This window comes from Canis aureus, chromosome 14 (genome assembly GCF_053574225.1).
Source record: "Canis aureus isolate CA01 chromosome 14, VMU_Caureus_v.1.0, whole genome shotgun sequence".
In the NCBI taxonomy this organism is placed as follows: Eukaryota; Metazoa; Chordata; class Mammalia; order Carnivora; family Canidae; genus Canis; species Canis aureus.
Window position 1 is genome coordinate 20,705,059 of NC_135624.1, and position 24,029 is coordinate 20,729,087.

General features: G+C 41.8%; 1 protein-coding gene across 8 annotated transcripts in view; it reads right to left on the reverse strand.

Annotated features, from left to right (window-relative positions):
• The window catches only part of SAMD12 (sterile alpha motif domain containing 12), a 378,174-nt gene that overhangs the window by 124,146 nt on the left and 229,999 nt on the right, over window positions 1-24,029 (reverse strand). For 2 of the 8 annotated variants that reach the window (XR_013351653.1, XM_077847044.1), the window contains one exon: window positions 11,200-11,502. The exons of the other annotated variants lie outside the window; for them this stretch is intronic. Coding sequence is in view for 1 of the 2 variants with exons in the window: in XM_077847044.1 (XP_077703170.1) it covers window positions 11,483-11,502 (20 nt within the window). In the remaining variant the exon portion in view is untranslated. Of the gene's footprint in view, window positions 1-11,199; window positions 11,503-24,029 lie in introns of those variants that run through there. 8 annotated transcript variants of the gene reach the window in all.

The window sequence follows — 24,029 nt, forward strand, 5'->3', positions numbered from 1 at the left end:
ACCATTCATCACTGTAGGCCACATTATTCTGAAAAGTAATTAGTTATTTCCCAGTATCTGAAGAAACAATAGGTAAATGTCAGAGGACGTGGGGAGAGGGGGGAAAGGATGGCAGGCAATCAAATGAAGTTATATTGAAATTAATTCTCTGATATTGAAAAAGATCTACTGAATGGACCCTTTATGGTCATTGAATGGGAATCTATAAAAATAAAATGCTGATTTAGAATAAAGGCCCATCCATTTTGCTATGTGGTATATTTCCTTAGCCTACTGAAGAGTTTAAGCTGTCTTCAGTTCATGGAGTTCATGGCCTCAACTTTCTGCTGGCAGGAGGGCAGGCAAGACTGAACAGCAGGGGTGGACTGGGGCAAGATCTGGGGGTTTCATCAAAATTCTTACTTCTCCTAATCAGAAGACACATCTTCAACTTGAAAAACTATGAATGTCAGGGATGTCTTTTAAGGTTTATCAGGTCTATGTTCAATTTTTAATATGTAGACTGAGAATGATGTATTTTCAACCATTTAAAAAGTGCTTGAGATATCATATATTTATAAGCAAATCTATAATAGCCTAACAGGTTATTAACCATTCCCAAAGATATTTGGGCTCAGGAATAAGCTGGTTTGATCTCTTCAGCCTCTTTTTAGTATATAACACAACAGATATGACCATGTTCTCTCTCCACTTTTTAAACCCTGCAGAACTTGCCCTAACTTCAGTGCAACACCCAAATTCTGGTCATCATGTCTTACACAGCTCTGTAACGTGTGTTGCCCCCCATCTTCAGCCACTACCCATTTTCCTCACTGTGCCTTTATGCTGATTTCTTTAGTTTGCCAAGTTCTTCCCAGCTCTGGGCTCTTCCTCCTGGCTCTGACTTTATTGTATTGTTGTTCTTTGCTGTTTATCAGTTGGGTCTTATATTATTGGTCACTTAAGAAATCCTTCCCTTGGTACCAGTCTGGATTCCTTCTTTTGTACTATTATACAGTAACTTCTTTCCAACGGTCACTTGATGGTTTTTCATGCAATTATCTCTTTAATGTCCATGTTCCGTTCTATATTTTAAGTGTCATGACAGCTGTGAAAAGATATGTCTTATTCATTGCTGTGTCTTCAGCACCTGGCACAGCACATAACAGGTGCTTAATAAATATTTGTTGTATCACTGGACATATCTTTCAGCTTGAGTTGACTAGGTTTGGAGCATCAGGCATTGTGATGTACTGGACAGAGAGTGGACTCTGGACTGTTTGAATTTAGCTTCTGTCTTTAACAGCCAGAGGGATAAGTCACTTCAGTTCACCAAGCCTCACTGTCCTCATCACTCTAAGTGTCATGGTGCTAACCCTACCTCCAAAGAAAATGTATGCACACAGTGCTGCTTGCACTTGCAAATGACCCTGTTATGCTATTGGTAATAATGCCCTGTGTATAACTCTAGCCATTCTTTCTGGGTTTCTGGGAAAAATCTCTCATGAAAGCAAGCTCTCCACCCTTCCTCCTTTCAGAAAATGCAAAGAGAAGTAAGAACAAGGAACAGCTTCCCCTTAGTCTGAACTAGGTCACCTAACAAAGCCGTTTTAGAAGCATCTAGAAACCTGCATCTAATACTGTGTAGATGGCCTCAAACTGAGGGAAGACATACAAGTTCTCTCGCTGTCTTCCATTTGACTCTTTGGTTCAACTTTGGTTTTGATGTTTGTTTATATGTCAAAATAACACCTGGCTATTAGAGTTTGCATTTCATTGTACAACTACACAATTTATTTACCATAGCTACAGACAAATATTGAGCTTATTTTCAGTTTTTGGCTATTACTTGCCCTTTTTTTATGAACTTACTCTGACACCCAGGGGAGAGGTTTTTCCTATGGAAGGTTGAGATCTAAAGTCAACTGCGGTCTACAGGAGATAAAGGGACTCACTGATAAGGAATAACATGGAACATGTAGTACGGGGAAGAAATGCCCATGGCTCTACCTGCAATTCCAATGAAAGTGGGGCTTTTTCCCTAATCCATTTGTCACCAATGTGGACCTTCCTAAAAAAAAAATAGGAAAAAACATCCTGGAACTAGACAGGATACTGTCCCAACTCATGTAAGTTCTATCCAACTCAGATGGCTAGACATTGAGTCTGAAATCGTAGAGTCAGTCATGCTAGGTACACAGAATAATGGACAGGGTGAAGTGTACCCAAGATATGAAGAGGTGGGTCTTGATGCAAGAGCTCCCAGATGTGTAGGAAATGCTGAGTAAGGTAAAATTCTATTACCGGGTCTCCTCATAAAGCTGGCTGCTCTCCATGCTCCTCAGGCTGCTGAATAACAAGAATTATGTAATGGCATATCATGCAGCCTTCAAGGGAAGTGTGTCTGGGGATGCAGAGAAGACACCAATGACACCTTTGAAGAGTGAGCTATCAAATTGGCCCAACATGGAATAAAGAAAAGTTCCACAACACAAATCACAAACATAATATAAACACGAGGAATGAAACATAATGCATAAAAGAGAAAAGAATAGCATCCTTTAGAAAAGATTTGCCACAAGACAAAGACAAAAGTTTAATAGTAACTACTTTGTATTCTCAAGGTAATTACTCAACACTCCAAGTTGCTATAAGAGAGGTAATGAGGCAACAAACAGATAAAAAAGGGATTTTATGAAAAGAATACAAGCAAGCAAATAATTCCATTGCAGAATTTAAAACTGTATGAAAAACAGTAAAGAGCAGTGATTCCCACTCCTGAACTAAATGGAATTAGATTAGTGAAATAGGACAGTGGCTCTCAAACCTAGATGAGTAAGGGAGGGGGGGGGGACACTTAAAAAATACATTCCTAGGGTGAAATACAGCAGATTTTGAGTCAGTGGGTCTCAGGTGAAGCCATGAAATCTATATTTAGAAAAAGTCCCTGAAGAGGATCTGAAACTCAATCTGGTTTAGAAACTATTAAGGTGAGTGCAAACTTAAGACAATCACCCAGAGTTCAGAGGGAGAAAAAAAAGCCAAGTGGAATAAAGAAAGAGAAATAGACTAGAATCATGATTAGTATCTGTGGCATATGCATAATGGGAGTAAAGGAGGAAGCAGTCAGAATCAATGCAACAAAACCAATCTCAAAAATGTATAATGAGGGGCGCCTGGGTGGCTCAGTCAGTTAAGCATCCAACTCTTGATTTTGGCTCAGATCATGATCTCAGGGTTATGAGATCAAGTCCCAGTGTCGAGCTCTACGCTAAGTGTGCAAGCCTGCTTAAGATTCTCCTTCTCTCTCTCCCTCTGCCCCTCCCCAGTAGTCCTTCTCTTAACAAAAAAAGTCCTTCCTATAGTGAAGGAAATTGCTCTGAAATGAGAAAAATATCTCCAATTTAAAAGGTTTTCCTGTGGACTTAGTGAAAACTGAAAAATATTTTGATCTGCTGGATAGTAAGTCTTAAAAAAAAAAAAAAAAAAAAAGAATCTTCCCCAAATCCAGGAAAAAGAAACATATCCCATATAAAAGAAAAAGATGTCAGTGGAATTTGTCTATGTAGTTTTCAGGGAGAATGCTTAGGCTATGATTCCCCCATTCTGTTATCTGCCCAAGCTGCTGTCAGTATGAAGTAAAAGCAACCGGAAGGCTTTTTCTGCAGGGAAAGGGTTCTAGAACACTGATATTCTCTATGGTAGCTGAGATTAACCAACATCATGGAAACTGCACAATGTTGCCATCACTAGATAGCATCATTCCTATGGAGAATGTAAATACTGTCATTCCTGAAACAAGAGGTCCAATTACATGAGAATCAACAATTTAGCAACTATAGACTGCGGATAACAACCTCAAAGAATAACAAAACCTGGGTGGGAGGGGTATTGTGGGGAGCTGGAGGAAGGAGTCTATGGTCATCTTCCATTTGTATACAGTGGTGTGTCAACATATACTGCTTAATTCCTGACAATAATTTGAGAAACAGGTTTAGAATATGGGTTTTAAACATCACTATTATTTAAAAATTCATTAGGAGCTATCAGAGGAACTTAAAACAAGTACCACACCTTCCAAATTCCTGGAGTGGGATGGGGAAGGAGAAATGAACCAAAGAAAAACTCAGGTCATATAGCAAAACTGGCCTCCACTTAAAAAAGGGTGGGGGGGAACAACAAAAATCCAATACAGATTACGACAATAGAATAACTAAATAATCAGTTTTCTGGTTATAATATAGTAGACATATAATAATATAGACATGTTTATAAGAGTCTGAAAATATATGCACCAAAATGTTGATGGTCATTTCTGCCCGGTGGGTTTACAGTAACTTTTTTTTTTTCATAACTAAATTTAAAAACATTTCTGGCAATGATTACATATTACGTATGTGATTGAAAATAAAACATAAACCTAAAATTCCTCTTCGTTCATCTGAATGAGCACTGATCACGAAGCCACTCATTAGAACTAGAAATGACCAGCAGAGCTGCAATGGCTGAGATTGGCATTTGCTGTGATTATGCAACTTGTTTCACTAATTTGACTCATTTCCCCAAACAGGATGCACAGGTGGTGTTCATTTATTTAGTCACAACACTAATTACTCTTTACAATTGTGCTCTTCTCTGGGTTTCTCAACATAACCATCGCAACGGTAGGAAAGCGCCCTTGAATGATTGCTTGTGCGTGTGTGTGCAGAAGGTGGGGGACCTTGGCTTATAGTCAGATGAGTCTGGGTCCCCTGCCTTATGAGGGCTTAGACGGGACATTCCAGTCCCTTAGCACCATACGCTTCTAACTACACTTTAGTCTCAGCCCCCACCATGCCACAAAGAGCAAACTCCAGCCATACTGAGCAAGTCATTTCTTGACTCTTGCCGTCATGCTCGGAAGGCTCAGCCACGTTAGGGGGAGTTAGGGGTCCCTCTAGGGTCACAGCATCCTCTGCTTATCCTCTTTATTTATTTCATGTTTTATGGGGACTGCTTATTCAACTGTTCTGCAATGGAAATGTCTGCCTCAAGAGGAAAACCTGGGATGCCTGCTGGTCAGGAATGTATGGTATTTGCCTTCCAGCACTAGCAGGACGCCTGAAGAGGAGAAAATACTCAGTAGATAGTCCTGTGAGGGGGGCTTCTCTCAAAGCTGATTCACCTCAGCTCACACCCCCTTTTTCCCTTGCTCACATCTCCTTTCTTGGTGGAAGAGATCAGAAGGTCCAAGAGGCAGCATTTTGCAGCAGCTTGTTTCCTGAGCTTCTGAGTTCTGTAGAGCCAACCCTCCCCCTCTGCACAGAGATGTTTCTCCAAGAAGTTGGCAAGAGCTAAATGGCAAGTTCCCTGTGCTCTGTGGCTCCAACCTCATGGAGAATCCCAGCTCGCTTGTGCTTTCTTCTCATGTACCTCCTACACGAAGCCCCACTACTCTCTGGAAAGAAGCTGATGCCAGGCCTGTTCAGCTTTCTGTATCAGGATCATGAAACGTGTCACTACTGAAAGAGAAGGGATGTTCACAAACTCCAAGGCTGAGGTCAAAGATCTTCAAACTGAAGAATCACCTCACTTATGTCTATTTTTAGAATATGAACCAGCCATGGCTCTTTTGTTTTACAAATTTATAGATGCAGCTCAAAAAGAACTGTCATGTTTTCAGGCCAGGAAAGTATTAAATAAGGTCGGACTTGACTTAGAGCAAATATAGCATGAGAATCATTAGGAGCTGAAGAGACTCTGAAAAACTGGGGTTTGTATACTTCATTCTCCACCTGACTCTTCTCTGATCACTAGTCCTCTTGTCTCTACTATATAACCTCTACTCCAATCACACTGTAGTCAGTGTCCGGATAGCCCAGCATCATGTGTCTTGTGTGTCCCATCCCTTCATGCCCACCTTGCAAACAGTCATCGTTCAAGATGTTCAAAAGCCAAAAAAAAAAAAAAAAAAAAAAGTTCAAAAGCCAACTCTTCAGCAAAGCACTAATTACTTTATCCATAGTTAGAAATATAATTCCAGTCCTGGGGCAGCTAATAGTACTATGTCATTGTATTAGAATTTATCTATTTATACATCTCCATTTATATATTTATTCAATAACTAGATATTGAGCATGAAGCATGAGTCAAGGAGCTCTATGACGACCTGGCCTGTGTCCATCATTCCTAGGGCCCTAGACCTCAGCACTGCACCTGGATAGGTTACACACAGTATCTCTTTGGTGTCTGAAAAAATGACGGGAAGATAAAGCCCGGTTCTTTGAAATTCAGGGATGGCTATGCTTATCATAGATGAGTGCCTTCATATCTAAGATATGTAGGGAAAATACCATAATTTCTTTCTTTTTTAAACAGATTACTAACAGGAAGTTCTCTGATCTGAATCACATCTCCCATAACTCAAGCCTCCTCTTGATTCCTCCTTGCTTTGAAATTACAAATGTTGTTCATCATCACTCTTCATATATGTGAAAATTATTCTAAACTTTTCTCAGCTAGTTCCAAATTCCCAAAAATGTGGTGTTGAGAATCTGTTACCTTTATCCTTTTCATAGAGGCCAATTTTCAAGGCTAGAGCTCTTATTATTTATTTTTATATTTTTTAAAGATTTGAGAGAGAGAGTGAGCACATGTGCACACACATGTAGGGGGAGGGGCAGGGGGGTAGGAGAAAGAAATCCTCAAGCAGACTTTCCACTGAGAGTGGGGCCTGACTCAGGGCTTGATCTCATGACCCTGAGATCATGACCTGAGCTGAAACCAGGAGTCAGATGCTCAATGGACTGAGCCACCCAGGTGCCTCAAGCTCTTTTTAAAATATTTTTCTCCTTGGACTGTTAAGGCCTTTGCATTATGCTGGAGTTGTGAGGCCAGAAACTTCCTAGCCCTGGTGAGGGCATGACCCTGGCTAGTGGAAGAGAAACCTCTGAGATCTGAGAAAAGTGAACAGCCCCTGCCTCTAAAGCCCTTTCTTTATCATGTAACATTCCTGATGTGGCTCATCCAGAATCTCCATTGCTGTCTCACCCTTCTGTGTCCATGTGTTCTCTCCTCCATCTGCCCGTGTGACTCTGGGGTTCTCCACTAGGGCGTTTCCCTACTCTCCTCACACATGAAGGGTTGGCTTTCCAAAGAATGGTTGTCCTGCACTACTGGGGAGGCTGGCTGCAAAGCTACTTGGTCCTAAGTACCAAATATAATATCAAAGTGTGCCTGACAAAAGATTTTTAGAAATGACTATCTCACAACCTGGTGTGTTAAGTGAATTGTGTAACTCACCTGGGAAGTTCTAACCCCCCAGTAAATCAGAATGCGATCTTATCTGGTGTTGTAGATGTAATTAGTTGAGATGAGGTCAAACTGGAGTAGTGAGGTCCCCAATCAAATATGACTAGTGTCCTTATAAACATGGGGACTATGGGCACAGACACACATGTAGGAGAATGCTGCATGAAGACTGGAATTATGTAGCCGTATAAGAAACTACCAGAAGCTCGAGAGAGGAATGGGATAGACCCTTCCCTAGGATCTTCCCATCGAACATGTCCCTGCTGACACCTTGATCTCACACTACCAGCTTTCAGAACTGTGAGATGACCCATTTCCATTGCTCTAAGCTAGCCAGTCAGTGGTACTTTATTATGGTGGTCCTAGAAAACAAATACACTAAAGGCTTTCTCATTCTATCTTGCTATCCAGAAGGTAGCCAGCCAGCTTCCCTTTAAAGTTTGTGCCAAATCTCCCAGTTACATTATGCTGTCTACTACATTAGAGAATGATTAGATGTTTGACATTGTGTCTCCACATTGAGCCAGAGGATGCTAGGAACCCAACAGGAGGGTATCCAGTTAGGTGAAGGAGGAACAGAAAGGTAGCCTGTATTCTCTGTGGTAGGTACTGCACATATTTGTTTACTCTGAAAAACCATCTTGTGATGTAAGTAGACTGTTCTTTAGTTCATGTTACAAATCAGATTTATCAAGATCAGTAATCTGCTGACAATCACAGAAGCCACAGAGCAACAATACAGACATCTGAATCCAGGCCTGCCTCCAAAGCTATTCCAGGATTTTCCTTCTGGGGAAGGTAATTCAGCATCAGGATAGGTTACTAAGGAAAGCTGGCTCCTTTCATTTTCCCAAGTGCTTAAAAACAGGCCAATTGTGCTCCTTTGTGGACAGGTTGTGTGTGGTTTTACCTGAAGTCGGGAGCACGAACAAGTAATCTTTCAAATTCCTTTGGGTCTGTGATTTTTATGATCATAGAATAGCCTTCATGAATTGAGGAAGAATGGGCCTCATGCTCCAGGAATTTCATCCATGCAGTCCTCATTTAAAATGCTCAGCTCACCAGATTAAGGGGACAAGACTATGCAACCAAGCAGGTCCCTTGAAATTGTTGGCTTTGGGCCAGTAGTCCATGTCACTTGCCAGTTCGGCTTTTCCACATCAGTGAGCATCTCTTCCATGCCCTGGGTCCCCAGGTACTCAGTGTTTTCAATCCCTTCGAGGCAGGGAGACCAAGCATGCTGTCTTGACATTCTTTCTTTAACCTTATTTCACCTTCTAGTCATCTCCTACAGGTTATGCAATAAAACTTTGACTCACTTAAGAACGTACTGCCTGTTGAAAGACAGGAATCTTGGGATATGAGATTCTAGATTTAAATGTACTGGAACCACCAGGGGGTAGCGGATCACACAGGAAACGCTTGTAACAGCTAAGAGCAAAGCACCACTGACCTAGAGATCAGAGAAAGCGAATGGAACTTCAAAGAATAAAGTAAAAAATTAGCAAGCAAGATCGGTTCTCAGGAAGATACAAAGTTCTTCTCCCTTTGAGATTGGATCTCTTCAGGAAGAACCGGGTGAAGCTGACGGGCAGCAGCACATCACGTGGGGGCTAATCACCACCTCCTGTCGAAGCTTTCTGCACTTTTTAATAATACCTTGATTTGTTTTGATGATTTTACCTAATTCCCAAGACAATGAATTTATACCGACTCTGAATTCCAAAGTTGAAATGATGAAAAAGCTACTTTTTAAAGAAGAAAATAACCCTTGATAAAGATATTTTCTCCTTAGAATGTAAACATGTTGACAGTTTGAAAAACTGTGAGAAATTGGAGGGAAATCTGGTCTCTGTGGTTCTGGCTTTTACCTTTCCTTCTAAGATTTCTACTTGAAGAAGCCCAGAGTCCCCTGAACAAATATGGCAAATTAACTACTGGTTAAGTATTTTGCTGGGTTCTACTTTACAAATAGAAAGTCATTTCCACCTGTGGGGTTTGGCTTCCCTGGGCTTGGATATGGGTCTGCTGCTTGGAAATCGGTGAGACAGCCCCAGCGTCATCCGCTGACGACTTCCTGACATCCTCATGGATGCTATTTAACATAAACAATGAGACATCCTTCAAAACCCAAAAGCATTTTATTTTTATGATTTTATTTACTTAGAACAGGAGAGAGAGAATGCTAGCGGGCAGAGGGGCAGAGGGAGAGAGAGAATCTCAGGCAGACTCTGAGCACAGAGCCCATCTCGGGGCTTGATCTCACAACCTTGAGATCATGGCCTGAGCTGAAATCAAGAGCCGGATGCTTAACTGACTGAGCCACCCAGGAGCCCCCAAAAGCATTTTAATCAACACTCTGTGCAATGTTGATCATATAAATATATTGACACTGATACTCAATCTCACTGGGAGAATAAAGAATAAGAAGCCACTTATCTTTAAACAAATGTTTTTGCTTCCTCTCTGACTTCACAAAATCCTCAATTAGAAAGAAAAGGGGAAAATGGATAGGTTGACAACCTGCCCAACATACTTGGAAAGGAAAAAAGGTAATTCCTCAAAGTCCATACAGGGCAGGCTGATTAAAACCAAGCCTTCCTCCATCTCCTTTAAGAAAACAAAACTTTGGTGTTTGCCCTGAACCTTTCAGTGCTAGCTACTCTGAGGAGTGCTGTTGATGGAGCAGCCTCGTTGCTATTTCTGCAGTCTGTGCAAACAGAGCCTGATGGAATGATGCATCAGTGATTCTGTTCTTGCTTTCCTGATGGGCCCTGGGGGTGCTTCTGAGTGATTGTGCCTTGCTTCCTGCAGCTCCGATGGGACTGAGCTCCCTTCCTCCTCAAACTCAGCACGGGGAGGTTGTCTCTACAGGGGAGGTGGCTTGGAGCCCTGTCTCATTCTGGGCTCTTCCACTATATGTGTGTGTGTGTGTGTGTGTGGTTTTTTTTTTTTTTTTCTTTTCATTGAGGTATAACTGACATATAACACTTTAGCTTCAGGTGTGCAAAGTAAGGATTTGATATTTGCATACATCGCCAGCTGAGCCCTACCACAAGTCTCCTTACCATCTGTCACCATACAAAGTTAGAAAAAAATTTTTTTTCATGTAGCTTATTGTTTCATCTGGGTATGATGTGAATAGCCGAATAGCCTAGCCAGCTAGACACAGATAAAGTGGTGTTTTTGAATAAAAGAATGTGCTACCCAGGAGGCATAACCAGTATTTTAATTTGCTGCTTGTGTTCGATAGACTGTGAGCTCCTCAAGGGCAAGGACCGTGTCTCATTTGTCTTTGTATTCTTGGTGACTAACACACATTCATTTGTCCATTCATTTATTCAACAAATATTTACTGAGAGCTGGAGGTACAAGATGGGAAAGGCAGAGTCTTCAACAAAGAACTAGACATTTCTTTTGCCCCATAGGCTGGAATGCCATGGAATGAATATACTTTCTAATATATTACAAGATACAAATACACACTCAAAATAAATAATAGAAAAGTGGAGCTATCTTACTCATAGACTCATCGAATGTCAAAGATGAATGGGATTTGCTTGTAAAGATAAAGAAGCCAACACAAAGGAAGAGCTGACCAAACCTTGATCTTGTGCTCTTTTCATCTTAAGCAAGGTGGTCCATGGAAGGTAAATTTCTCCTTCAAGTAGAAATTTCCATTTTTCTCTGTATCCCTCCTCCCTTCCAAACATAACTTTTCATATATTTCTATATATATCTTTAATATTTTAATTTTCAAAAGTTCACATAACTGAAGGGTCTCCAGACCACGGTTTAAATCAAGATTAGAAATCCAGATTCATACAGGAACCAGGATGTAAAATAATTTAAGTGAAGCCAGGGGAAAGAATGGAGGTCAGAATAGAGCAAACTAAAAACTCAAGCTCTTGTTCAGTTACTGACTCCAAATTTATGGCTTAAAGCAATTACTTTATTTAGCATATGCTTTCATGGGTCAGGAGTTCATGAAGGGCTCAGCTGGGTGATTCATCTCTTATCCACGTGCTGTCCCCTCATGGAAATGGAGGATCTTTTTCCAAGGTGGTTCCCTTAATCATGTGTCTGGCACTTTGATGCTCCTTGACCTTCTGTCTTTGTTCATATGGTGTCTCTTCTTCTAGAGCTTCTTCAAGTGACTTGGGCTTTTGGCAGCATGATGGTCTCTGGGTAGTTGCACTTGATATATGATGGCTCATTTCCCTGGATTGGTATCTAATGAAACAGGAAGTAAATGTTGCCAGTTTCTTAAAGCCTAGGTCCAAAACCTGACTTACGATTACTTCTGCATGTATTACTGGTTCAAGCAGTCACTAAGACTTCCCAGATTCAAGGGAAGGATTCTGGGAGGATTCTGGGAGGATTCTGGGAGGATACCCAGACTACACAACTCAATAGGAAGAGTGTTAAAGAATTTATGACCATCTATAATGTGGCATAGTCTGTTTCAGACAGTAGCTATCAAGATACCAGGTTGTTGCATTGTGGGACTATAGCTCACAATGAGATAGTAGGAATATTTGAAAGATGGAAATTTAAATTTAAAAATGTTTAATATTTTGATATTTTAAGAAAGAATTTGAGAGAGAGAGAGAGAGAGAGAGAGAAAACAAGTGGGGGAGGGGCAGAGGGAGAAGAAGGAGGAGAAGCAGACTATCTGATGAGCAGGAAGCCTGATGTGGGGCTCGATTCCAGGATCATGACCTGATTCAGAGGCAGATGCTTAACTGACTGAGCCACTCAGGCATTCCCACAAACTCCTGACTTTTAAGTGCTGTCAACAGACTCAAATTTTCTGAAAAACTGTGTCAGGCACGCACATTTGCAGACACCGCCCAGGCCCACTAGCATGTCCCCTTTCCTTCCAGCAATAAACCAAATTCTTATAAAGAAGATCTAAGAAAGTACTGACACGCATTTGGAAATATTTTGCCTACACCTGAAAATGAAGATCTTAAGAGCTTTTTTTACTATCTTTGACAATAGATTTTTATTGAAAACACACCAGTGGGGAAGTGAGGGATCTTTCTATATAATTATCATGACCCACAAGGGAAAATTCAATGTCTCCTATTCTGAGAATTCCCTTCTCCGTTTCTATCTTAGCCAAATCACACTTTGATGAAAAGTACAGTGACTTTCATTTCTTGAATTTGAGAACTAAAAATACAAGATGATAGAGGTACTGACTTAATGCCCCAAAGGAAAGAAAACCAAAGAGGGCCCCTGAAACTAAATAAGAACTCACCAATAGAAAGAGTACAAACTCTACATTAGTACTTAAACTTTAATGACTGGGGCACCTGGGGGGCTCAGTGGTTGAGCATCTGCCTTTGGCTCAGGTCATGATCCTGGGATCCCGGATCGAGTTCCATGTGAGTCTTCCTGCAGGGAGCCTACTTCTCCCTCTGCCTAGGTCTCTGCCTCTTTCTGTGTCTCTCATGAATAAATAGATTTAAAAAACAACAGCACTTAATGATCAAAGCACCTTCTGACTCAAAAGAACCAAGTAATGTCACAAGACTTTGCATTTTGAATCAATACTTGAGATGACTCTGATGTAGGTGGTCTGAGAACCTTATCACTGGTACTCAACTACAGGGGTAAATTTTGAGAGAGCAAAACTGGGCACAGCTACAGTATGAATCATGCCTCATTTTGTGAGTTGGTGCTAAGCTACAGTAATGATGGAGCCAAGAGAAGGATGCATACAGTGGGCCCCACTTCTCTCAGTCTCAAAAATGTATTGGGGGTAGGAGAAATAGGGTTTATGGCTCTGATCTGCATAGCTAACTGAACTCAGGGAAGTCATTTCCCCTGCTATGGCCTCAGTTTCTTCCTCTATAAGATGAGGATGGTTGGCCTGGGTTCCAACAGTAGCAAGTACAACTACCCATATTCTGTGCTCAAGGGTTGCCCTGTTGTTGGGAGAGGTCATGGAGTCCTGAAAACCAGACCTGGGAAATCAAAGGCTCAATGCCTTGCCCCCCCCAACTCCAGTGCCCCACTCTGTCCTTGGAATGTATATTCTGCCCACTATCTCCAGTGGGAACTATTCCAAGGACTGAGTCTTAACAGACTAAGGTGCTGTTGAGACCATTTGGATGAACATGTGACTGAACCCCATTAGGGCCTTTACATAAGCTTTAAGAATCTGGTGGGTGGGTGGGTAGATCCACTCTCCTTGCAGGTGCTCAACACAAGCCTTGTGTTTAAGTTCTCCTGCTTACTGACACTGCCACCTATCAATCTGGATGGGACTGCCTCTTTCTTTGATCTTCCTTTGTCTTCCCACCATGTGGAAGGGCCAATTTGCAAACTGAGCACCATGTTCTCTGATGAGCCCTGGCCTAGCCTCCCAGGCCTTCTTTTCCAGCCACTTCCAAAAGACTGGAACTAACATAGGGGTTGAAACCCACTTCGTGGCTGTGGTGGAGGTTCTCTGTAGTTTATTCTGATTGTGTGGCATCTTACAATCTTGGAGGGAAAGTCAGGCAATAAGAGGTCATGAAAGGTAGTTTTTGAAGGTGGGAAAATAGTTTTAGGGCAGGAGCTATCTGGAAGTGGAAATGTGGGATCTTTGAAGGGTAGGAGTGCCAATCTGCCATCCAGTCTTAGGCTTGTCTTGGTTATCTTGGTGATGGAAGTCTTGGTATAGTTGCCTCCACCAAATCCCAGTGACTACATCCCAGGACAAGCATCAGGAGGAGCAGGATTGGGATTAGGGTGAGCAACATCATGGGTCTGAACATACGTGAACCTGGGAGTGAGTGCCTCTTTACATTTGGCACCAGGCACCTTGCCTGCCTCAACCTGGCCCCACCCCCCACCCCAGCCCTGGGGAGGGGGATTATAACAATGGAGTTCGAACAACTTGCTTCGAAGTTCTCCTCTCCACCACAGACCCATTGAGCAGAGTTGGAGTGGGTTGTGTAGATCGGAAAGTGCAGATGAATCAGGCCAGATGAGGCCAGGAATTTCACAGATCTGATTTTCTGAAGGGCATTTGATAATAAGGGCAGAGGCTTCAGATCTATGTTGGTTTAGCTGTACAATTCTCTCAAGTTACTAAAGCTCTTTAAGTCTCAGTTTTCCAATCTGCAAAATGGAAATAAGCTTGCTTCAAGCTTCTTGGCAGAGATGCTGTGAAGATAGGATATGTATATGGGGCACCTGGCATGTAGCATTCAAGAATTTCATGGAAATTCTTTCTTTCTTTCCAGCCTCCATTTTGCCTTGAGTGAATGTCAGGAAGTGAAGCAAGCTAGCCACAGCAAACTTCATGCCAAAAATGGATGCAGAAATCCACATCCTTGCGCAGAGGAAGTCCGGCAGGTCTTTACATGCATTGTTGGCTTTCTGACTCATAAATGCTTTCTCTTTTAAATCCACCCATTCTGCTCAAGTTGGACCTAGTGAAGGAAGGTTGACAGTACAATGGTAGGATCTTGCTCACCAGGAAAAGTCTCCTGGTGCTGCTCTGAGGCCAAAGTTCTAGGGAAAAGGGAAATGACAAACCTTGTGTCACAGGCTTCCCTAGTAAGAATTATAGCTACCATTCATTTAAGCAATTAGTATGGCATTGGCCCAGTGCTAGGCACTTATGAACCTTAAAGTCAGTCTTTCCGGTATGATAAAGAAGCAGATATGACTATTTTTATTTGTGTGATTTGAATTAAAAACAAATTTTGTACAACCAAAACCTAGGAGTAACGTGGCTACCAAGGCTGAAATTATTGCAGCTGTCATATGTCACCAACTTTAAACATTTTTATGCTTATAATTTTAAGAAGCTTAAGTTTAAATTGATTTTATTATAGGTTTATAAATGTTTATACTAATAAATACTAGCAATAGTATCATTTTTAATATTGGAATTTTTCATTAGATTTTGTTTAAAGACAGGTGGTTCTGTTGCTTAAAAACACAAATAAATAAAGATTAAAAACTAAAAAAAATATGGGGAAATAGAGGCTAATATGGCTCATAAGCTGTAGCAGTGAATAGAAGCCAGACCTCCTGAGTTCTTTTTTTTTTTTTTTTTTTAAATGTTTATTTACTTATGATAGTCACACACACAGAGAGAGAGAGGCAGAGACACAGGCAGAGGGAGAAGCAGGCTCCATGCACCGGGAGCCCGACGTGGGATTTGATCCCGGGTCTCCAGGATCGCGCCCTGGGCCAAAGGCAGGCGCTAAACCACTGCGCCACCCAGGGATCCCCCTTCTCCTGAGTTCTTACCTGCTACTTAGAAATGAACATTTGTCACTCTGGAAATGCAAAAAACACAAGAGGAATTCATTGTTCCCAGAGAGTTTTGAGATGCAGAGAAGAATCAGGATCAGCATATGAAAAAGAACAGTATGGCACACCATGTGGCAGCCCAACAACACTGTGAGTTCCTTGGGGGGTGGGGGTTCTGTTTCAAATACCCCTGTTTTCTAGACCAATGGGTGGTCCCTTAGGAGGAGCTCAATCACTGTATGTTAGATGTATAGGCAAAATAAGTGTTGAGGTGTGTGCTACAGACACAGAGATTGGTGGAGATTCAAGGTCCAGGGGTGTCCATGAAGGTACAAGGGAGAAGGTCAGCTTCATGGAAAACAGTGGGACCTGGGATAGGATTTAGACAGGTTGAAAAGAGCAAAGGTGACAGAAGAAACCCACAAATGATGACATAAAGCAGCACAAACATGGGGTATTGAGACAGAGGATGAAGTGCTTAGAGACTGATCTGTGTGCTAATCGGCTTGGCAAAGAGCCAGCCAAGTAATACCTGGCAGGGCTCTGGTGTAAGAATGGCCATTATCTCTGGAAACAGGTCCACAAGGGTTGGCAGAACAAGGTCAAAGGAAACACAGGGCAGGCTGGTCTAGACATACAACACAGGAAAGTGTACTGGAGCAGACTGGGTTGCAGGAAGCGTGGTTCCCCACCCATGGTAGAGGATGTGCAAATATAACTTTTGGCAGCTGTGAAAAGCATAAGAGGAGGGCAAGTCAGCCATGAAGAATGCGGAGGAGGAGGAGTACCATGAAAGGTCTTGGAGGAACACACGCTGGGGCCAATCACCCTCTCCAGTTGGATTTTCATGCACCATAGCAGCCTACCTGCTCTCAGGAGACCCGTGGTGCATCTGTTTATTCTGTAAAATGAACTCAGGGAAATCATATTCACTAAGGGTAAGTCATGATCCATGGGGTTCAAAAAGCCATGAAGTCCTTTTAGTAGGGTTGTATAGATATAAAAAAAATCTCCTATACACATATGTAATTTTATAGAATTTAATACATTTTCACATAAATGCTAATATAATTTTGTATAAATTTATACAAGTAATTTTATCCTGGGCTAAAGAGCTAAGTCTAAAAATGGAAGAATGTAACAGATGGCTCTATCTCGAGGCTATTGGTTCCATCCTTACCCTTCCCACCCAATTGTTCCAAAAGAATGATGAAATTGTATCAGTCAGTTCTGCTCTGTCAGTATATATTTAATCCATGTGTTCTAGCCAGGAAGAAAATCGTTACTTGGTAATGACCTCCATGTGGGCCTCAGGAACCCTGAGATTTTTTCACCAAGAATCCCAGAGTGGTGGTGTGGGACAATCTCTGCCTCTGACTCGTGGGACTAAACAGTTCATCACTGCCCACACCGTATGCTCTAGAACCCCTGTGGCCGTGGGATGTTAAAAAGCACTTGTGAGGAAGAGGATATTCTGGTTGTGACAGGAGGTCCCTAAGAACATCCCCAGGGTTGGTGATTTGCTAGGAGAACCCACAGGACTCAGCAAATACTCGTACTCACAGCTAGGATTTATTATAGCGAAAGGATGCAGAGCCAGAGCAGCAAAGAGAAAGACGCACAGAGCGAAGTCTGGAGGAGAGCAGGCACAGGCTTCCAAGAGTCCCTCCCGGGAGAATCACACAGGATACATTTAATTCCTCCAGCAATGAGTTGTGACAGCATTGTGTGAAATGCTGTCTACCAGGGAAGCTCATTAGAGACTCACTGCCCAGGATTTTTATTGGAGGCTGTTTCACATGGGCATCCTCTGCCTAGCATGTACCCAAACTCCAGACTCCCAGAAGGACAACAGGTGTTCAGCAGAAATGACTGTTTGTACAGCCAGTTTAGGCACATGGGCCATTCTGATCAGGGAGTGCTGGGAGTCCTCCTGAAATCCAAATTTCCAAACACCAGCAAGAGTCAGCCTTGCAAGGAGGACCTTCTACGAAAAGAGTCTTGGGCCTGCTTCAAGAACCTTTTCCTACATGGTGGTCTAGTAAGTCCAGTGTATCCTGTATGCCACGGCCATCTTTTGAAAATAAATAATGAACATTAGTATATTAAAGGATCTGAGAAGTATTGCAGTATTAAAGACTTCTTTTAAACCAACATTTCTCCAACCTTTTTGATCAATATACTCCCCTCCCCCCTTTTTTTAAACAGAAAACTTATTACATTCTCTGAACACTAGTTTTCTAGGAATACAGTTTGGGAAATCCTGGCCTAACTGTATAGACTTGCATTTACTTTTCGAAATGCTTTTACCTTTTATTAAACACACAAATAATGAGAGCTAGCTCATAAATTGCTCTCACTGCGTGTTAGCAGCTTTTTAGGTTATAACTCATTTGACCAAAAAAGAGGCTGGACGAGATGGCCTGTAAGCCTGGAGAAGCAGCACAGGAGGGATTGCTGCTGTGCCTGTTTCTTGGCTTTGCCAGTTATTGGCTGTATGAACACTTTCTTAACCTTGGTGTGTCTCAGTTTCCTCACCTGCAAAGGGAGAAGAGTGCTTCACACACAGGAAGAATTCCAAATGTGCTTGCTGATTTTTTTTTTTTTTTAATAAATGAAGCTCTTTACAGCTTGAGAAGGTTCGATCCTTTGCTCTATGCCATGAATCACATGGCAAGCACAACAACAGACTCAAGGGGCTTCAGAAATGACAGGATGGGATGGTCAGGTGAGGGTGGCCTGGGCGGGGGGGACCCAGGATAGTCCCAGGTAGAGCTTGCTTCCATTTCTAGGAAGCCTCAACACCCAGGCCAGTCAAAACCAGGGCCACTCCAGGGAGTAAATGCAGAATGTCACAGGCCAGAGGCACTGTGAATTTTCTGGGAGTCTAGGACTGAGGCCAGCAACAGAAATGATATGCTTTTGACTGTAAATAGAGCAAGACTCTAAACAAACTTCCATTAAACCTGGCAATTTTATCTGCATGCTTGAAGAAAGGCACCTCGCAAGAAAATCCCCTCTGATTCAAATCTCATACAGATCTACATGGTAGAAAAAAAGAAAAGGGAAAGATGCCAAATTGAAAAATGACAAACTGCCACCAGGAAAAAGCCAGTTTTTAATATGCCTTAACACTGTTTCTTTATCCCTTCTCATGCTATCTCCAGTTAAGGAATGTTCTATGTAACTAAAAAATCCTTCACTGAGATATATGAAGAGTCAACAGTGCCATCCTGGAAAATGAAGGACAGTTATATATATTCTACAGTGTGCAGGTACAAGTGGGTGTAAAAAAATCAAGGGGGTGGGAAGAGGAAGACCCCTCAGTGTGCTACAGGGTGCTAAATGAATGAAGCACTTCACTTGAATGAAGAATTTCTTAAGGGCTTGGTGAAGAAATTATCTCCTTGAGACAATCCTAGGCTTGTCATGGCCATAATTGTTCTCACAGATGATTCCTTATGGTCATTTTCCATTTTCATCTCTGTTTTGAAGTCAGGATCTAGAATATTCCATATAGTTTCATAGTGCCATGCCTCTCTATCCCAAACTGACACTGAGCTGGGTACTTGGCACATGTAGATAGATGCTCAATAGATGGATAAACAAAGGCCTTTACTCACAGATCCTTCCACTTTAAATGTCCAACGTTTGCCTCCCTACCTGGCAACATCTGATACATCAAAGCCTGTTTCCTCTCTGAGTCCTGCCTGATTCCCATAGATGGTACCAATTCTTGCAGTACATAGTACTTTGTGGATAGTAATATGAGCTACCATTGTGGGAGCCCTTACTGTCACTGCTCCAGGACCTTTACACAAATCGACTCTTGTACTCCACATATCACCCACAAAGAAGGTCTTTTTATCTCCCTTCATTTTTACAGGTGCAGGACAGTGAAGATCGGAATAAAAAAGAACTTGCCCATGGTTCCATAGCTAGGAAATGGCAGATGTCTCCTGTCTAGATGTCTCAATCATAGTATTTATGTCTTATCATGGTGCTAGCCTGGGAGCTATCCAGGATGGGGCAGGGGTGTTTCTTACACAATTCCTCAAATAATCAACAGAATAGACTGAATAACCCATGACAATCCAACTCAAACACTGAAAAAATAAAACCAAGGATCTCACAGACTGATCTGGCTTGAGTTCCAGCCTCTCCAAACCCTAACATTGTGACCTTGACCATATTCTTTTAGTCTTTCTGAGTATCAGTTTCCCCTCCATAAAATGGCAATTACAGAACCTACTTCATGGTATTTGTTGTAAGAATTAAATGAGTTCAAGAACATGAAGTGCATACTCAAGTGCCTAGCACAAAGTTTATCTAATAGTAACGCTCATTGACAGGTTTGTTTGATAACCATACTGCCTAAGATTTGCCTGAGGCTTAGTGGAGTGTTCTACAAATGTCTATCAGATGAACTAATGCTTATCTGTCTCAGTTTGGGGACCCAATGCAGTAGGATGCACACGGAACAGCTAATTGTATTTTGGTTGCCTTAAAAGTGATATTTTTTTCTTTCCAGGATGCAAGCTTCATAAAATATGCGTGGGTTGCTGTCTAGACACAGCATAGTAGATTCTTAAGAAGCAGCCATCTTCACACGGCAAACCTGCCTGCCTCCTGTGGGCTAGTTTTACTTTCCTGGTGTTGTTGCTAGTTCTGATACTTTACTTCACTTCCTTTGATCATATCCCATCATCTCCCTGACATCACTCTGTAACCATTCCTTACGTTGAAAACACAAAACTGCTCTTTCTTGCTATGTAGGAAAGAAGTCTTGCAAACTCCCTTTTTCCACAGCCCCATCTATAGGAGCCATACACTGCTTCTTCTAAATATTAATGCCAAAATGTTAATCCAGAAAATTTAGATCTATGTCATTAAGTACAATGAAAGCGTTAAGTACATAATTGCTGAGATCAATACCCTTCAGGGTGCGTGACTGCCTCACCATGGCCACAGGGGCTGTCTCTGGGCAGCATCACACCCTGGTGCTGGCTGTTGTTGACCGCATCAAAGCTGGGCCAATCAGAGTTCCTGTCCGGGGATTATGGACGTGAGATGAGAAGGGGCAGAAAATAACTGGGAGCAGAAAGATGAGAAATTGAGAGAGCACTTGAGGGCATTATGAGCTCTCTAGCCATAGTCCGCAAACTCGAGAGGGGTAAGAAATCGCCCACCATTCTGTCACTTAAGTCACAGAGATAATGTGTTATAAAGAATGAAGTGGAGAAAGAGAGCAGTCTGTTGTCTAGATTCTTCCTGGCTTTCATAGTTCTACTTCTTTCTGAGGTGCTGCTGCCTCTGCTCTAAAGTCCCGTCAAGGACTTCTGTCTGGGAATTAAGAATACCCCACCAAGCCCCATCATTTGGCTGAAGCCACTTCTAGATTTCTGTTCCTTGCAATCACAAGAATCTCAATTTAGCCAACGCAAAAACTATGATTACAATTAGGGTTATCAACAATAATCCTTACAAGCATTTAATACCGTGCACATTTACTAACTGCTTATTATTATTAATATCTGCTACAAGCAAGTGCTAGAATAATGCTACGGAAGCAGCCATCCAAGAACTAATAATTGGGTAGCAGCTGGAGGTTAAAAAGCAAGCCGCGGAGAGGGAACGGATTTACGGAAATGATAACCAGTATGAGAAGTCATCAAATCACTGGCGACGATTCTGCTTACAAGAGTCCATCAAGGTTGGATGATTGTAGATCAGTGAGACAGTGGAGGAAAATGTTTTTCTATATCAGGAAGAATGAAACAATGAAACAGATGGATTGCTGTTTTTAAGATGAAGATTACAAGAGCACAAAAAACTGGCTATGCTTAGGTGGTTCCGAAAAAAAAGCATGGCCACCGTCACCATGGTTCCTAAGAAATATGCTTCAATCTTAAAGATGTCAATAAAGCATTACTCGACTGTCAATTTTATAATGGAAGTGCCACCAAAGATTCATATTTAACAAAGCTGAACATAATAGTAATGAGGAAAGGTGGTTGATGGGGATCTGATTTAACTAACCATGTGTGATTGAGGAAATGAATGAATAAAAAGATCAATGGGAAATCAGGCCACTCTCTAGGACCTAAGGGTTTCTCGTTGGAATATTTTGGAAGAAGAACACTTAATTCCTGCAGAAAAGGGTACACAATGAAGCTTAAGCTAACTGAATGACTGATGAAATGGAACTTAGTCACATACCTCTCTCTACTGAGTACAGCCCCACAGATCTACCCTGCAGATAGATCAAGAACAACAGAAACATTGTTTTAGATCAGAAATAGACAGTAATCACATTGCTTGAGAAAATCTGGAAAGCCCAGGAGGATGCAAAGGAGAAGTAAAAATGACAGCCTTAAACCACCACCACGCAGATACCACTGTTAAAATGTGGGTGCATTTCTTTCCAGTTTTCTTTCTTTTCCCCCATGAGTGTGAATAATATGCACTTGTATTTTACTGCAGAGGCACTATCTAAAAATAACATTTGGGGGTGGGGCGGGCGCCTGACTGGCTCAGGTGGTAAAACATGACTTTTGAGCCCAGGGTTGTGAGTTCGAGTCCCATGTTGGATTACTTAAAATACAAATAAATAAATCAAATAACATTTGGATCTTCCAGTATATGCTCTGTTCATATTCTTTTCATTTATTATCTAGTGAAGATTTTTTCTTGCCATCGTATGTAATTTCGAGGTTGCACACTTCTTTCAATTGTACAATTTTTTCATAATTTAATTTAACATATTAGATATTTATATGGTTTCCATTTTACTATCAGCTATTGACTAAATGTTTGTGTCTTCCCAAAATTCATATGCTGAAGCCCTAATCCCCAGTGGGATGGTGTTAGGGGGAGGGAACCTTTGGGAGGTAATTAGGTTATGAGGGTGGAGCCCTCAGGAATGAGCTTAGAGTCCTGATGAGATGCAAGAGAGCTTGCTTCTCTCTCTTTCTGTGTCTACCATGTGAGGACACAGCAAAGAAGTAATCATCTACAAACCAAGAAGAGAGTCCTCACCAGAAGCTGAATCAGCTGGCACTTTGATCTTAGACTTCCCAGCACCCAGAACTATAAGAAATTTCTGTTGTTTAGATGCCCCCAGTCTATGGTGTTTTTGTTTTAGCAGCCCTAACGAAGACACTACTATTTCAACATAAAAAAAGAGAGAGAGAGAGCTATTTATTCACACTCCCTTTCCCCACTTGCTTTTTCCCCACAATCCATTGTCATCTATCCATCTGTGCCATGGGAGGCTGACCCCTGAGGACTGTATTATCTCCGATCCCCTGGCCCCTAGTCTCTGGCTGTGTTTAACTAGTGAGAGGCACCAGTGGGAGGCGGAAGGCAGGAGGTTTGACTGTTCTCTCCCTCCTTCCCTGCTCGACCCGGGGCTGGGGGCACAGACTGCACCTCTCCACAGGGTTGTCTGGTCAGCTGACGCCTCTTCCGTGCCTCCAGCTCTCTGTCCCCTCTGGCTTCTGCTCTTGCTAGTCCCTAGGAGACTCAACCCTTGTAGTTTAACCTCGGTTACATCAATACTTCCTTGAACTATCTTTAGATTGCTATCTCACAGGTATGGAAAATTTCACTGACCAGCTTGTATCCTACATGGCATAACTCTGTGGAGATCACTTATTTCTGAGAAGTATAGCAAAATCAACACTATGTAACCCGTTCCAAATATTGGGAGGCTTAGCACGGGCAAAATAATCATTCAAAACTTGCAAAATAGAGGAATGGTCCAGATTCTAGAAACATCTTTCCTGGCATTTTCAGCAAGTCTTTCTCATCAAATTTCTTTCAGTTCTCCTGCCTGTGTAATGTTCACAAACCACATGCTTTCCCCTTCCTCGCAGCCTTTGCTCAGACTGTTAGCCTAGATGGAGAGTCTTTCACATTCCTCCCTACTTCTAAGCTCTGTCTGAAGCCCTATTTCCTTCCTGAATTTGTGGAGCCCACAACCATCTCTCCTTAGAATTGCTGAAGCTGTGACGCTCAACATGTTAGCTGGGAGTCATCACAAATGGCTACTTCAATCTAAGTCAATTAAAATTAAATTGTAAAGCCAGTTCCTAAGTCACACTACCCACTTTCAAGTACTCAATAGCCACATGTGGCTGATGGCTATTGGACTGAATAGTGGAGATCTAGACCTTTTCCATTTCAGAACGTTCTATTGGATGGCATTTTTCTAGAGCACCTAATTATATATGATTCCAAAAAGTATTACATCATAAATCTCTGGTACTGTTTTCTAGCCACAGAGTCAAGAATATAAGGAATAACAAGGAAGAGTTTGCCTTCTTCATTCTGAGTCCTAGTAATGCCAGAAACATAGGAAATATTGAGTAGATACAGTTGCTGATTTGGGTAATGACCGTGACTATTGCTCAGTAGAATATTAAAACACAGGAAGCAATAATTGAAGCAATGGTAACTTGTAGGTAGTGGTAGTAGGGATTCGTCTAGTCTCACAA